Below are 17,218 nucleotides of genomic sequence, written 5' to 3'. Positions count from 1 at the left end.
GGTGTTACAGGGCTGCTTTCAGACATATTTTGCTCAATTGAAGTGTTAAGAAGATTACACACAATTTCTTTTAGAGATAAATGCTGAACATTATCTAAACAAGCCCAACTCTAAAATCGGGTTCACTCTTACTGTGGCATATAAGCAAAAGAAAACTAAACGTAGAGATATTAACTCTAGGAATACACCTTATAAAAACACGGACTGTGAGAACAAATTCAGTGTTCAAAACCGCCTCAATCAAGGCAAAATAACCTAAGTTGGGGAAAAAAGTTACATGTGCCAAAAAAGATACAGCCATAAATCTTATCTCACAGAATTTGACACAATGCACACTGGGGCAAACCACTCTCAGTGCAAAGTATGCCAAAAAAGTTTCAGGCATAAATCTTCTCTCACTGTGCATATGAGAATCCACACTGGGGAAAAACCTTATCAGTGCTCTGAATGCCAGAAAAGGTTTAGTATCAAAGCGAGTCTATATCGACATGCATTAACCCACTCTGTGGAAAAACCTTACCAGTGCGCTGAATGCCCAAAAAGTTTCAGCCGTAAACCTTATCTCACTGAGCATTTGAGAATCCACACTGGGGAAAAACCTTATCAGTGCTCTGAATGCCAGAAAAGGTTTAGTATCAAAGCGAGTCTATATCGACATGCATTAACCCACTCTGTGGAAAAACCTTACCAGTGCGCTGAATGCCCAAAAAGTTTCAGCCGTAAATCTTATCTCACTGAGCATTTGAGAATCCACACTGGGGAAAAACCTTATCAGTGCTCTGAATGCCAGAAAAGGTTTAGTATCAAAACGAGTCTATATCGACATGCATTAACCCACTCTGTGGAAAAACCTTATCAGTGCTCTGAATGCCAGAAATGTTTCAGTGACAAAAGAGCACTTACTATACATACAAGGACCCACACTGGGGAAAAACCTTACCAGTGCTCTGAATGCCAGAAATGTTTCAGTTACCAAAGTATTCTCACTTGGCATAGAAGAACCCACACTGGGGAAAAATCTTTTCAGTGCTCTGAATGCCAGAAATGTTTTATTGACAAAAGCAGTCTCGCTTGGCATATAAGAACACACACTGGGTATAAACCTTTTCAGTGCTCTGAATGCCAGAAATGTTTCAGTATAAAAAGCAGTCTCACTCAGCATATAAGAACACACACTGGGTATAAACCTTTTCAGTGCTCTGAATGCCAGAAATGTTTCAGTGTAAAAAGCAGCCTCACTAAGCATATAAGAATCCACACTGGGGAAAAGCCTTATCAGTGCTCTGAATGCCAGATATGTTTCATTCAAAAAAGCAGTCTCACTCAGCATATAAGAACCCACACTGGGGAAAAACCTTATCAGTGCTCTGAATGCCACAGATGTTTCAGTGAAAAAATCAGTCTCACTCAGCATATAAGAACCCACACTGGGGAAAAGCCTTATCAATGCTCTGAATGCCACAGATGTTTCAGTGAAAAATTCAGTCTCACTCAGCATATAAGAACCCACACTGGGGAAAAGCCTTATCAGTGCTCTGAATGCCACAGATGTTTCAGTGAAAAAAGCAGTCTCACTTACCATATAAGAATCCACACTGGGGAAAAGCCTTATCAGTGCTCTGAATGCCAAAAATGTTTCAGCCAAAAATCTCAACTCAGTAAACATGTGAGAATCCACACTGGTGAATAAAATTATCAGTGCTCTTAATGTCAGAAAAGATTCAGAGGTAGAGATGGTTTCAAGCACCATAAGAAAACACACCATTAAAATAATTCAGTGCTCCGAATGCCAGAAAAGCATTAATTTTAAACGCAATCTTCCTCTACATGAGCAGACGCACACAGGGAAAAAACATTACCAATACTGTGAATGCCAGAAATTCCTATTTGATAGGCACAGCCTCACCAACCATAAGCGACTCCATACTGATGAAAAACCTTATGAGTGCTTTCAGTGGCGTCACTAGGAGGGTGCGGGGGGTGCGGACCGCACCGGGTGTCACCCCATCATGGGGTGACACCAATCTGGTTAGTTAGCCTCAGCCTCGCCCTCACGGTACCTCTCTGCTGCGGCTGCCTGCCAGTGCTTCACTGCTTTTTATTTATAGTGCATCAGCATCTGTGCAAGCCTTGATTGAAGCCGCCGCCCACCGCAACTTTGTCTTAGCGCATCGAGTTGCGCACCTGCTTACAAAATAAAAATATTATACTACTCTGCAGTCAGTACAGTGATTGTGCACTGCAGCACGTCGCCACTGGCCACGCACGCACACTACGCACCGGTGGGGTCGGTGATGATTCGGATGCGTGGTGTACCCACCCAGTTTGGGTCCCGGGGCCGTCAATCTTTAGCGCTACCAATGACGGCCCTGGGACAGCCCCCGCGCGCTGTGCTCCTCTGACGAGACTCGGAGACGGCAGCGCAGGGGAGTGCGTGTAGTGCTTCGCGCTGCTGCTAGAAATAAAGAATTCGTGTGTGTGCCAGCAGCCTGAGCCATCTTCTTTGATATCCCGAGCGGAGGAGCGCCGTCGTCTCCCCTTCAAATTTGGGACAGTGGCCTGGGACTGGGACTGACTTGGGTTCGGAGGCAGTCGGTCACGGACGGTGAGAGAGAGAATAGAGAAATATCATTTTTAGAATGAAGTTTTGAACTCAATGAAGTGAGAAATGTGGCAGGGCAGGCACACAGTTCACTAGATTCAGATCGCAATAATCGCATTACCAGAGTGAGAGTCCCAGACAATCGAGGCCGGCCCCGGGCCCAGGATTAACGAACATCCTTGTGAGTCATGTTTCAACTATGAATAAAGCTGTACAGGCCACCTGAAGGCCGGTTTTTACACCTGGAGGCCGGTAGCGCACCCAGGAGTTGTGATGCACCTGTTATGTGATCCCGGCGGCCTCTGTGAGATTCTCAGGCGGCAGGCCCATTTAAAATACTAATGTATCCATGAATTAGGAGAAAGCGTCTCAGAACTCTACCATCTTTTTCTCGTCAAGAACAGTATTCTTACATAGGTGCTTGCATGATTAGAAACTGTAGAAATAGCGCTACTGTGCTAAATAAACTCTTATGCACTTGAATATTTAATTTAAAAAATCCCCTTCTGAACGACCAGTAAAACTAGCGTATATAATTGAAACCTTTCAACAGGCACTTTTCAGTTTGATTTTTCCAAAATTATCCTGGGAAAATTATATTGAGCAAAGTGCCGGGGTCACTCACTCGGTGCAAATGGGAGCTGAATTAATAATTTGTTGCCAGGGCTGTTTTAAATTTTATAGTCTGCGCAGTGGGTGCTGGGTGAGGGCAGCTTGTGGGTGAAGTGGTGGAGCCTTTCTTAAGGTGCAGCAGATACAAGTGTGCCTACTTACCGCAATTCTCTACATCAAACTTTACTTGTCTATTCCAGATTTAAACGCTTGTTCTGAAACCATGTGACCCTGGGCAGACCTATTTATCTCTGCGTTCATTTTATGGTATATGTGCAGCGTTACAGAGCTGTCTGCATTGTAGTATAATGCAAATGAGGTTTTTTTTTTTTTTTGTGGAAAACCTTTATTGAAAATTCAAGGCACACAGCTATTCAGCCTTACATCCCTGAGGCTAGGCAGCATTAAAAGAACGGAGAGGAGGTGCGCACAAATCTAATCAAAGAGCAAATCAGGTTTAATTTTATATTTTAAATAAGGATCCTAAGAAACTAACAAGAAGAGAACAACAAAGAAAGAAGGTGGCAAGGTACAACACATGAGCGGCAGTGCACAATTCCAGGGGTGAGACCAGTTAGCTCTCTATAATAATCAAACTGGAGATGCATACAAAATGGAGGGGGGGAAGAAAAGCAGGATTCCGTGTAAGTAAAAAGTCGGGCGGAAGGAAGGGCTAAGGAGAGAGACGAACCTCCAGCGGACCTGTATCGGGGGGCACACAAATATCACCTCTATATTCATTCCACGCACCCCAAACCACCCCCAACCTCTTGGGCTTACCCCTGGCAACATACACCGTCTTCTCACGGAGCATGCACCAATCCATATTGGTTTTCCACAGTTCCACGGTGGGGGGAGATGGGGCACCCCACTTTTGAGCAATGTCTCGCTTGGCCACCATGTAGCCCAATGTGACCCAACGGGTTTGAGCAGTGGTGTAGTCAGTCGGACCCCACACATTCAACAAGCAGCGCCGGGCTTCTGCAGTCAAATCCACACCAGTCACCTCACGCATGACCACATGCACCCGTTCCCAATAGGAAGCAACAACCTGGCATTCCCAGATGGTATGCATGAAAGTGGCCAGTGCACCGCACCCACGCCTACAGAGACCATCCAAGGAGAGCCCCATGCGAATCAATCTAGGGCCGGTCACATAAACTTTGTGGAGTATCTTCAATTGGACTAAGCGCAGCCTAGCCGAGATTGCCACTTCTTTGGGGGAAGACACCGCACACTGCCAATCCTCATTATCCAACTCAATCCCATCACGCACCCACTGGTCTCTCACGTTCAACAACAGATCCGTCCGAACATTTATCAACTTTTTATAGGTCAGGGAAATGGCACTGTCAGGCATGTGGCCGTCCAGCACCCTGTCTTCCAGCGGGGATGATTCGGGAACCTTCTCACCAATGGGTAGGGCAGCCGTAAGTGCATGCCGCAGTTGGGCGTATCTAAAGTATTCTGTGGCACCCAATTGAAATTCAGATTTCAGAACCTCAAAAGACTTGATTTCCCCCCTGGCCATCACATCAGCAACCTTGGAGATACCAATAAGGTCCCACCGGTCAAAACCTTTCGAGTGCCACAGCCTACCTAGCAGGTCAGAGTCATAAAGTGGAGTGGCCATAGTAAGTCTGCCCTTCCACCCCAATGCTTTCGTAATGGCCCGCCAAATGTGCACAGCAGTCTTGGTGGGACCAGTCATTTTCCCATCCAGAGATCTAGAGTATAGCGCCCTGTAGTACATCCCATCATTCAAGAGCCAACGATCCATGGCGTACCCCGGACTCTCCGCCGGCCCATAAAAGCCGTGGCCAATTGAGAGGCCCAGTAGTACCGGCGGATGTCGGGCAGAGCAATACCGCCATCATACCAGGAGATAGTCAGTTTAACTACGGCGATACGCGGTCTACCCTCCCACAAGAGGGTCCGCTGTAGACCTTCGATTTCCTTGAAATACTTGGAAGGGACGGGATCCTGTGTGTTCTGGAGCGCGTACAAGAATCTCGGCAGGGACATCATCTTGAACAGTGCTGCGTGGCCCAACAGGGACAGCGGCAATCTTTTCCAGCCCTCCACATCGCGTCTGAGGCGCGCAAGAGGGGGAAGCAAGTTGTTAGTGTATCGTGCCCGGGCATCCGTTGATATATAGATGCCCAGGTACTTAAACCCCTGCTGTGAGACTCGTATAGCGCAACCCCTAGGAAGACGTGGGGTTCCCCCACTGAGCACATAGAGATAGGACTTCCACCAGTTAATAACTAGGCCCGAGTACCCACCAAAAGTGCTCAACACGTCAAAAGCCACAATCAAGGATCGACAGGGGGAGGTGAGGTAGAGCAGGATATCGTCCGCGTACAGTGAGACTCGGTCCTCAAAGCCCGGTGACCACTTGATCCCACAAATGTCAGGGTGGGTGCGTATCCAGGCAGCGAGCGGCTCAAGCGCTAAGGCAAAAAGGAGCGGTGACAGTGGACAACCCTGTCTAGTACCCCTGCGCAAGACAAAGGAAGCCGATACCCGGCCATTGACCGTTACATTGGCCAACGGGGAGGCATAGAGAAGCCTGACCCAACCAGTGTCAGTGGCAGTGTCTGTACAGCAGCAGTGGTGTCTTTTCTCATTATAGTGACAGTGTCGTTGTTGACTGGCCTCTTCCTGGACCCTCATGTTCAATTGCCACTTTTCCCTCAAATTTTCTTGGTGGGAAAAAAATCCCACCCCGCCATTCTTCCTTGCATGGGTCAGGCTCGCTCGCTATGCACCATATGGAGGCTGGTCAAATAACATTTGCCAGGGCTGCTTTGAGCTCCCAGTCCGGTCCTGAAGCTGTAGCAATCTGGTTCATTTCTATTCTGTGAGTGTGAGTCAGGACTCAGGCCTCGGAAGCATCGCTTCTGAACTGCCCACACCTTGGTGATTAAAAGCACAGCACTAGGAGCTGGCAGCCATTGAGAACAGAGATCGGCTGCCTGCCTTATTTCCAACTCCGACACACACAAAAACAGAAATTACCAATTCAACGGGTGAATTATCTTTTTTTGTGCACTCTTAGTCTTCACAGACAGTCAGTGCTATAAATTAGGAGAGCTTCAGCAGTCAGCTTTAAAGAGACGTGTCAAGAAGCGATCTCTGATCATAATTTATTTCAGAGCTGGTCGTGTTTGCTACATTATTTATGTGTGACTGCACGAAATGTTCCAAAAAAACAAGCTCTCTTGCTTTGGCTCTTAGAAAGTTTCCCACTGATCTGTTAAATGTGTACTGGTACAAAAAAAAGGGAAGTCATGAGGGGGTGGCACCATGATTTACCCGCACCGGGTGACACCAACCCTAGTGACGCCACTGAGTGCTTTGAATGCCAGATAAGCTGCATGAGAAACTCCACACTGGAGAAAATCCTTATGCCATAAAAGCTTGAATCTGAAAGACAAGAGTTATGCTTCACGAGAGATCCCACTCTGGGGAAAAACCTTATGAGTGCTCGAAATGCAAGCAAAGTCTTGAATACAATGTCATTTCACATAAGAGAATTCACACTGGACTAAAGCCATATACAGGTGGGGAAAACCAGAAACGTTATACTCAGAAAGGAGATCTCACTAAACATGAGAAATGCATCCACAAGAGGTGAAAAGTAAGGTGTATCTTGAGTTGCAGAAAAGCTTCTAACAACCTGACTTTACATGAGAGAGCACATATTGTAGTTGCAATAGGATTCATCAAGAAACACTTGCAGGATAACTTAGGCTGGCCGCATGCAACCTCCAAAGAAATTTCAGGCCTGGAAATATTTTTAATTGCAACAGAATCCACAATTTGAGTATCTGAAAGTTACAAAACTCTCAAGGTCTTTACTTTACATAGAGAAGTGTTAGTGCTTGCAAAAATCAACTAATTGCCAAAGAAATCACAATAATAATGTCTTAAATATCCACCCAAAAGGTTTCTACTCGCCCTTGTTTCTTAACATATGACTGATATCTATTTTTCCATGATAAGATTAAGCCTATGAGGAGTTCCTCGGTGAGGAACTCTGCAAAGTGACAAAAAAACTGGCGGTCTACGCGGAGTTCCGCAGGCAGCAGACTGCGTAAGGGTCATGCCGTTTGTGGTGATTTCATCCCATGTCGGAGGATCATTTGCCCTTCTCTTCCAGGAAGTTATGGATCTCTTTGCCAAGGGAGCTATCAAACGCATCCCTGTGCCAGAAGTAGGTCAGGGTTGCTACTCCCACTACTTCTTGGTACCCAAAAAGACATAGGCCTGCATCCTATCTTAGTCCTCAGGGACATCAACCGCTTCCTCCGAAAGGAGAAGTTCAAGATGTTAACCTTGGCTCAGGTCTTGTCTGCCTTCGACCCTGGAGATTTGATGGTAGCGTTGGACTTGCAGGATACTTACTTTCACATCCCCGTCTTGCCTGCCCAACGGTTCACGGTAGGCCACACTCATTTTCAGTTTACCATGCTCCCCTTTGGCCTTACCAGCCCTTCCCCGGGTGTTCACGAAAGTGATGGCGGTGATCGCAGCTCATCTGCGCAGATCAGGGGTTCCAGTCTACCCCTATCTCAACGACTGGCTGTTGAAGGCGAGCTCACCCAGGTCGTCTCCCACCTCAAGACTACGACGGACTTCCTGTATTTGCTGGGGTTCACAGTTAGCATGCTGAAGTTGCACCTGATTCCCTCCCATAAGCTCCTTTCCATCAGGGCGGTTCGGGAAACAGCACAGTTTTGGGTCTATCCTCCCTAGCAGCAAGTCCAGGATATTCGGGCTATGATACCGATGTTTCAGCCTCCATCCCGGTGTTCGGTGAGAATGACCCTGAGGCTGCTGGGCCTCAGGGCCTCCTGCATCCTGCTGGTGCATCATGCCAGATGGCATATACGTGCTCTGCAGTGGGACCTGAAGTTCCAGTGGGTGCAGCACCAGGGGAATCTTTCCGGTGACATTCAGATTTCGGAGGGGACTGCAAGTCAGTTGCAGTGGTGGTTCACGAACCAGGATTGGGTCAACGGCAGATCCCTCTCCCTTCCCCAACCTGAGTTCACAGTAGTGACGGATGCGTCACTCCTGGGATGGGGCAGCCATATGGGAATGGTGGAGGTCAAAGGCCTCTGGTCTCTGGCGAAGTCCAGGCGCCACATCAACCTTCTGGAGCTCCGGGCGATTTGTCTTGCACTGAAGGCAAGGAAGAGTGGTGCAGGTGTTCACGGACAACACCACCGCCATGTGGTACTGCAACAAACAGGGCAGGGTAAGGTCGTGAACCCTATGTCAAGAGGCTCTTCTCCTTGGACTTGGCTGGAACATCAGGGCATACCTCTGGTGGTTCAACACCTAGCAGGTTCCCTGAACGCCAGGGCGGAGAACATCCGCCGCCGGTACATGATGGATCACGAATGGCGTCTTCACTCGAAAGTGGTGCAAGGTCTCTTTTAGCAGTGTGGAGAGCCTTGGTTAGATCTATTCGCCACCGAAGATAACGCGCAATGTCAGCAGTTCTGCGTGTTGGAGTTTTCAAGGTGGCTCTCGCTCGGCAATGCTTTTCATCACTAGTGGAGTTGCGGCCTCCTGTATGCCTTTCTGCCTGTACCACTTCTGCTAAAATTGCTGAAGACGATCAAACGCGACCGGTCCCAAGTCATTCTTGTGGCTCCGGACTGGGCACGAAGAGTCTGGTACCCCGAGCTCTTGAGCATGGCCATCGATCCTATTGTTAACAGATTTCTGAAGTGCATTACTCATCTCTTTCCACCTTCTCCTTTCGTAATGCCCCAGTGGGACTTGAATCTTGTCCTCACTTATCTTATGTGTCCTTCTGTAGTAGGGGATCTCTGCGTATAGTCATAATCTTGTGAATAGTCCCGCCCATGTGCGTGGTCCCCGGAGCAATCAAAATAGTCTCTTAAGTTGTCTTCTACTGCAGTCCTGCATAGACACTTTAGAGAAAATCAAGACAAATAATGCAGCCTAAAACTACAAGGCTACATTGGCCAGCACTTCATCTTGAAGTGAAAAGGATAGCCAAATAATATTAAATTCTACACATTTTGTAAAGTTTCACATCTAGAGAATCTCCCCTTCACAAAAATTCTTTGTCATGATACAGAGGAAGGGTTGGACAGACAAGCCCCATATGCTGCCATTATGTGTCTGGAAAAGGGATACCGTGCTTTTAAGTAACTCTCCAAAGACCCTCGGTATCCCAGGATGCACAGCCAAAGGCCTTTTACTTTCAGTTCTTTTTTCCGGCTCCTGCTAGCAGGACCCTGGAGCATTGAGCTCTACCTTTTTGGGTATATCTTCAATTTGTTAAAATCTTTTCTAGTGACTTGAGTGTTTCACTCGACGTCTGGGGTTTTCCTCTTCCAGTTGCTGTGTTTTTTTCCCAGTTTTGCCACCTCTTTATTGTCGAAATGCCAGCTTCATTTGACAAGTGCCCTGAGTGTGGTAGGAAGAAGGCTAAATCTGACCCCCACAGAGTATGCATACTCTGTCTCCCTTCCACCCATGTCCCTGACTCCTGTGATATTTGTCACTCAGGGAGAAGATTTGTCTCCAAGGCCTAGAACAGAGGAGACATCAAGAACCAGGTGGGAGTTCTGGGCATGGAGGGACTCTGTCATCATCCTCTGCCCGTGCCTTAGCCTCTGGGGGGGCTCCCCAGTCAAGAAAAGGCCCAGAAACTGCACCGGTCCCAGTCGACATCGACATTGATGGCTTTCACTTCGGCGTCGAGAAGTATGACTACCATCTGTTCCCCGTCGACCCAGGGCTCTGGGTCGAAGCGACGTCGACGCTCGGCGCCGAGGGGCAGGATCTCGAGACCTTGGACGAGGCTGACGTCGAGGACTTCACCGGCGTCGACACACCATTGACGTCGTGATGAGTCCCGAAGAAGCAGGCGACAGCGCCGTTCGCCATTAAGGTTGACGAGACGTTCGACGTCGAGGAGAGAAAAATCGTCATCAAGGCGAGGACGTTCGATGTCGAGGAGTTCATCGACGTCAAGAAGGTCATCCACGTCAAGAAGGACATCCACGTCAAGAAGATCGACGTCGAGAAGAGCGACTTCAAAGAAGTCGACATCGAGGAAGGATCAGTCGACGTCAAAGAGGACGTCAAGGCCCAGGACTGTGTCTAGTGCCTCTGTCGTGAGCGTCTCATCATCATCATCGGCCAGTCCCCGGTCGTGGCGGCACCGGCCTTCGCCCTCAGAGATATCTGCCTCCAGTGCGTCCTCTCCGGGGTCTACTCATAAGAAGAGGAGAGTTGTTAGGTCACCGGACTCTGATTATTCCCGGACCTATTCGCCTTCAAGGCCCAGGACGCCTACACCTCCTGCTCTTCCGCAGCAGATTCCTCCACCACCACCGCCTCCTCCTCCTCCACCGCCTCCTCCTCCAACACCGCCTCGGCCTCCACAGCCTTTGGTTCCGGCTCAGCCTCTTCTGCCTCCGCACACTCAAAGGCCCAGAAAACCGAGGTCAAGGTCTAGAGGGAGGCATTGCTCTCGCAGTGAGCGTAGGTCTTCGACGAGGTCACGTCATCGTGGTAGTCAGGAAAGGTCACAGTCCAGGTACATGGACTCATTCAGTGACAGGAGATATTCTCCCACTTTGTCGGACTCTCCTCCTACAAGAGTGTCACCCGTGGATGACATTGTGACATTCCAGGATGTGCTGCTGAGTGGGGCAGCGAAGTTGGGGATCACATTGACGGTGCCCACTCCTTCCACCTCTGTGATCTTTGAAACATTGCAGCGCAGGCACCTCTCTCGTCCTTTGCTGCCTTTGGTGCCAGGGCTGGAGGAACCGGCCATGGAGCTGTTACGACACCGGTCTCGGTGAAGTCAGCGCCATTTTGGCTTCAAAAGAAGTACAGGCCCCAAGATTCTGATCCAGCATTTTTGAGGTCAGATCCTGTCCCGGATTCTGTCATTGTGACAGCGGCCAAGAAGCAGCATTCTACTGCCCCTTCGTCTACAGTTCCTCCGGACAAGGAGAGCCGTCAAATGGACTCAGCAGGAAGGAAAGTCTGCGAGCTTAGTTCGCAGACCTCTATGAAAGCGGCGAGGACCTCAGCGCTGTTGGGTCGCTATGACTGCCCTTGTGGGAGTCCCTGCAGCAGTTCATTGAGCTCCTCCCGAGGGATAGGAGAGAAGACTTTCAAGAGATATTGAATGAGGGCATGATGGTCTCAAATCAGGTCATCAGTTCGGCGGCAGACGCCTCTCTCCTGGCTGCTCATGGGTACTGTCACAGCATCAATTGGAGACGCCATTCATGGTTGTGCCTTACCTCTCTTACGCCTGAGGCACAACAGAGGATCGCTAACTTGCCCTTCTCGGGATCTACCCTTTTCAAGACTCATGCGGATGAAGAAATGGCCTGCATGAGCGCAGAAGTAGAGACACTGAAGGCTGTAGGTTTGGAAAAACCAAAGGAACAGCGGAAGTCCTTCCGCCCTTTCCAGAGGCGTTGCTCTTCCCAGAGGCGAGGGCAAGGTCGCCAAGCTGGCAGCAGCAACAACAATAGCAGCAATACCAGCGACAGCCCTTCGAGAAGCGTCAGAGGGGCAGAGGCGGACACAGGCCTCCTCGCCCACAAGGGCCCGGCCGGGTCTAAGCCCTGGGGAGTTACTTCCCCCTTGTCCATTATCCGCTCCGGTGGGGGGAAGCATACAAAATTACTTGGCAGAGTGGAGAAAAATTACTCAGGACAAGTGGGTGCTGAATATTGTTTGCAATGGATACAGTCTTCATTTTGTCAGCCCTCCTCCAGCAATTCCACTGGTTCGTTCAAACTACCAGCTGCGTGAACTTCAAGTGAAGGCCGATACCCTGTTAGGACAAGCATTTACAATGCAATGGTCTCGGCATCATTAAAGGTGGAGCTATTGGCATTGCTCATGACATTTCTTTTTTTTCTTTAAATCATAAATAAATGGCATTGTTATTTACATTGCCAATACACACCACTCTGCACTCAACAGCACACACCACTCTGCACTCAACAGCACACACCACTCTGCACTCAACAGCACACACCACTCTGCACCTGCACTCACTACTCTGCGCACTCACTCTGCACTCACTACTCACTACTCTGCACTCACTACTCACTACTCTGCACTCACTACTCTGCACTCACTACTCACTACTCTGCACTCACTACTCACTACTCTGCACTCACTACTCACTACTCTGCACTCACTACTCACTACTCTGCACTCACTACTCACTACTCTGCACTCACTACGATGCACTCACTACGCTGCACTCACTACTCACTACTCTGCACTCACTACTCACTACTCTGCACTCACTACTCACTACTCTGCACTCACTACTCACTAGTCTGAGCTCACTACTCACTACTCTGCACTCACTACCCTGCACTCACTACTCTGCACTCACTACTCACTACTCTGTACGCACTACTGACTACTCTGTACGCACTACTCACTACTCTGTATGCATTACTCACTACTCTGTACGCACTACTCACTACTCTGTACGCACTACTCACTACTCTGCACTCACTACTCACTACTCACTACTCACTACTCTGTACTCACTACTCACTACTCTGCACTCACTACTCACTACTCTGTACTCACTACTCTGAACTCACTACTCTGCACTCACTACTCACTAGTCTGCACTCACTACTCACTACTCTGCACTCACTACCCTGCACTCACTACTCTGCACTCACTACCCTGCACTCACTACTCTGCACTCACTACTCACTACTCTGTACGCACTACTGACTACTCTGTACGCACTACTCACTACTCTGTACGCACTACTCACTACTCTGTACGCACTACTCACTACTCTGCACTCACTACTCACTACTCACTACTCTGTACTCACTACTCACTACTCTGCACTCACTACTCACTACTCTGCACTCACTACTCTGCACTCACTACTCTGCACTCACTACTCTGCACTCACTACTCACTACTCTGCACTCACTACTCACTACTCTGTACGCACTACTCACTACTCTGTACGCACTACTCACTACTCTGTACGCACTACTCACTACTCTGCACTCACTACTCACTACTCACTACTCTGTACTCACTACTCACTACTCTGCACTCACTACTCACTACTCTGTAATCACTACTCTGCACTCACTACTCTGCACTCACTACTCTGCACTCACTACTCTGCACTCACTACTCTGCACTCGCTACTCTGCACTCAGTACTCTGCACTCAGTACTCTGCACTCACTACTCACTACTCTGCACACACTACTCACTACTCTGTACGCACTACTCACTACTCTGCACTCACTACTCACTACTCTGTACTCACTACTCACTACTCTGCACTCACTACTCACTACTCTGCACTCACTACTCACTACTCTGCACTCACTACTCACTACTCTGCACTCACTACTCACTACTCTACACTTACTACTCACTGCTCTGCACTCACTACTCACTGCTCGACACTCACTACTCACTACTCTGCACTCACTACTCTGCACTCACTACTCTGCACTCACTACTCTGCACTCACTACTCACTACTCACTACTCTGCACTCACTACTCACTACTCTGCACTCACTACTCACTACTCTGCACTCACTACTCACTACGCTGCACTCACTGTGCTGCACTCACTACTCACTACTCTGCACTCACTACTCTGCACTCACTACTCACTACTCTGCACTCACTACTCACTACTCTGCACTCACTACTCACTAGTTTGCACTCACTACTCACTACTCTGCACTCACTACTCTGCACTCACTACTCTGCACTCACTACTCACTACTCTGCACTCACTACTCACTACTCTGCACTCACTACTCACTACTCTGCACTCACTACTCACTAGTCTGCACTCACTACTCACTACTCTGCACTCACTACTCTGCACTCACTACTCACTACTCTGCACTCACTACTCACTACTCTGCACTCACTACGCTGCACTCACTACTCACTACTCTGCACTCACTACTCACTACTCTCTACTCACTACTCTGCACTCACTACTCACTAGTCTGCACTCACTACTCACTACTCTGCACTCACTACTCTGCACTCACTACTCTGCACTCACTACTCTGCACTCACTACTCTGCACTCACTACTCACTACTCTGCACTCACTACTCTACACTGACTACTCACTACTCTGCACTCACTACTCACTACTCTGCACTCACTACTCACTACTCTGCACTCACTAGTCTGCACTCATTACTCTGCACTCACTACTCTGCACTCACTACTCTGCACTCACTACTCACTACTCTGTACGCACTACTCACTACTCTGTACGCACTACTCACTACTCTGCACTCACTACTCACTACTCTGTACTCACTACTCACTACTCTGCACTCACTACTCACTACTCTGTACTCACTACTCTGCACTCACTACTCTGCACTCACTACTCTGCACTCACTACTCACTACTCTGTACGCACTACTCACTACTCTGTACGCACTACTCACTACTCTGTACGCACTACTCACTACTCTGCACTCACTACTCACTACTCACTACTCTGTACTCACTACTCTGCACTCACAACTCACTACTCTGTACTCACTACTCTGCACTCACTACTCTGCACTCACTACTCTGCACTCACTACTCTGCACTCACTACTCTGCACTCACTACTCTGCACTCACTACTCTGCACTCACTACTCTGCACTCACTACTCACTACTCTGCACTCACTACTCACTACTCTGTACGCACTACTCACTACTCTGTACGCACTACTCACTACTCTGTACGCACTACTCACTACTCTGCACTCACTACTCACTACTCTGTACTCACTACTCACTACTCCCTACTCACTACTCTGCACTCACTACTCTGTACTCACTACTCTGCACTCACTACTCTGCCCTCACTACTCTGCACTCACTACTCTGCACTCACTACTCACTACTCTGCACTCACTACTCACTACTCTGTACACACTACTCACTACTCTGTACGCACTACTCACTACTCTCCACTCACTACTCACTACTCTGTACTCACTACTCACTACTCACTACTCTGCACTCACTACTCACTACTCTGCACTCACTACTCACTACTCTGCACTCACTACTCACTACTCTGCACTTACTACTCACTGCTCTGCACTCACTACTCACTGCTCTGCACTCACTACTCACTACTCTGCACTCACTCTGCACTCACTACTCACTACTCTGCACTCACTACTCACTACTCTGCACTTACTACTCACTGCTCTGCACTCACTACTCACTGCTCTGCACTCACTACTCACTACTCTGCACTCACTACTCTGCACTCACTACTCTGCACTCACTACTCTGCACTCACTACTCACTACTCTGCACTCACTACTCTGCACTCACTACTCACTACTCTGCACTCACTACTCACTACTCTGCACTCACCACTCACTACTCACTACTCTGCACTCACCACTCACTACTCTGCACTCACCACTCACTACTCACTACTCTGCACTCACTACTCACTACTCTGCACTCACTACTCTGCACTCACTACTCTGCACTCACTACTCACTACTCTGCACTCACTACTCTGCACTCACTACTCTGCACTCACTACTCATTACACACTACTCTGCACTCACTACTCTGCACTCACTACTCACTACTCTGCACTCACTACTCTGCACTCACTACTCACTACTCTGCACTCATTACTCACTACTCTGCACTCACTACTCACTACTCACTACTCTGCACTCACCACTCACTACTCACTACTCTGCACTCACCACTCACTACTCACTACTCTGCACTCACCACTCACTACTCTGCACTCACTACTCACTGCTCTGCACTCACTACTAACTACTCACTACTATGCACTCACTACTCACTACTATGCACTCACTACTCACTACTCTGCACTCACTACTCACTACTCTGCACTCACCACTCACCACTCACTACTCTGCACTCACCACTCACTACTCACTACTCACTACTCTGCACTCACTACTCTGCACTCACTACTCTGCACTCACTACTCACTACTCACTACTCTGCACTCACTACTCACTACTCTGCACTCACTACTCACTACTCTCTACTCTGCACTCACTACTCGCTACTCTGCACTCACTACTCTGCACTCACTACTCACTACTCTGCACTCACTACTCACTACTCTGCACTCACTACTCACTACTCTGCACTCACTACTCTGCACTCACTACTCACTACTCTGCACTCACTACTCTGCACTCACTACTCTGCACTCACTACTCTCTGCACTCACTACTCTCTGCACTCACTACTCTCTGCACTCATTACTCTGCACGCACTACTCTGCACTCACTACTCACTACTCTGCACTCACTACTCACTACTCTGCACTCACTACTCACTACTCTGCACTCACTACTCTGCACTCACTACTCACTACTCTGCACTCACTACTCTGCACTCACTACTCTGCACTCACTACTCTGCACTCACTGCACTCACTACTCTCTGCACTCACTACTCTGCACTCACTACTCACTACTCTGCACTCACTACTCACTAGTCTGCACTCACTACTCACTAGTCTGCACTCACTACTCACTACTCTGCACTCACTACTCTGCACTCACTACTCTGCACTCACTACTCACTACTCTGCACTCACTACTCACTACTCTGCACTCACTACTCTGCACTCACTACTCACTACTCTGCACTCACTACTCTGCACTCACTACTCACTACTCTGCACTCACTACTCTGCACTCACTACTCTGCACTCACTACTCTGCACTCACTACTCACTACTCTGCACTCACTACTCTGCACTCACTACTCTGCACTCACTACTCACTACTCTTCACTCACTACTCACTACTCTGCACTCACTACTCACTACTCCGCACTCACTACTCACTACTCTGCACTCACTACTCACTACTCTGCACTCACTACTCACTACTCACTACTCTGCACTCACTACTCACTACTCACTAC

The 17,218-nt window shown here is 48.6% G+C and overlaps 1 protein-coding gene across 2 annotated transcripts; it reads left to right on the top strand.

Annotated features, from left to right (window-relative positions):
- Window positions 1-277: 277 nt before the first annotated feature.
- Window positions 278-1,690, top strand: LOC147668856 (uncharacterized). 2 transcript variants are annotated; one of them, XM_086948394.1, is made up of 2 exons: window positions 329-476; window positions 897-1,690. In XM_086948394.1, exons 1-2 carry the CDS (start codon window positions 329-331, stop codon window positions 1,688-1,690), a joined length of 942 nt encoding a protein of 313 aa, XP_086804520.1. The 2 variants fall into 2 exon arrangements, with proteins under 2 accessions (XP_086804519.1, XP_086804520.1); XM_086948393.1 differs by having other exon boundaries at window positions 278-1,690.
- Window positions 1,691-17,218: the final 15,528 nt, after the last annotated feature.

This window comes from Lissotriton vulgaris, unplaced genomic scaffold (genome assembly GCF_964263255.1).
Source record: "Lissotriton vulgaris unplaced genomic scaffold, aLisVul1.2 SCAFFOLD_1616, whole genome shotgun sequence".
Lineage (NCBI taxonomy): Eukaryota > Metazoa > Chordata > Amphibia > Caudata > Salamandridae > Lissotriton > Lissotriton vulgaris.
The sequence above is the reverse complement of the archived record's forward strand: the minus strand, read 5'-3'. Positions and strand labels throughout refer to the sequence as shown.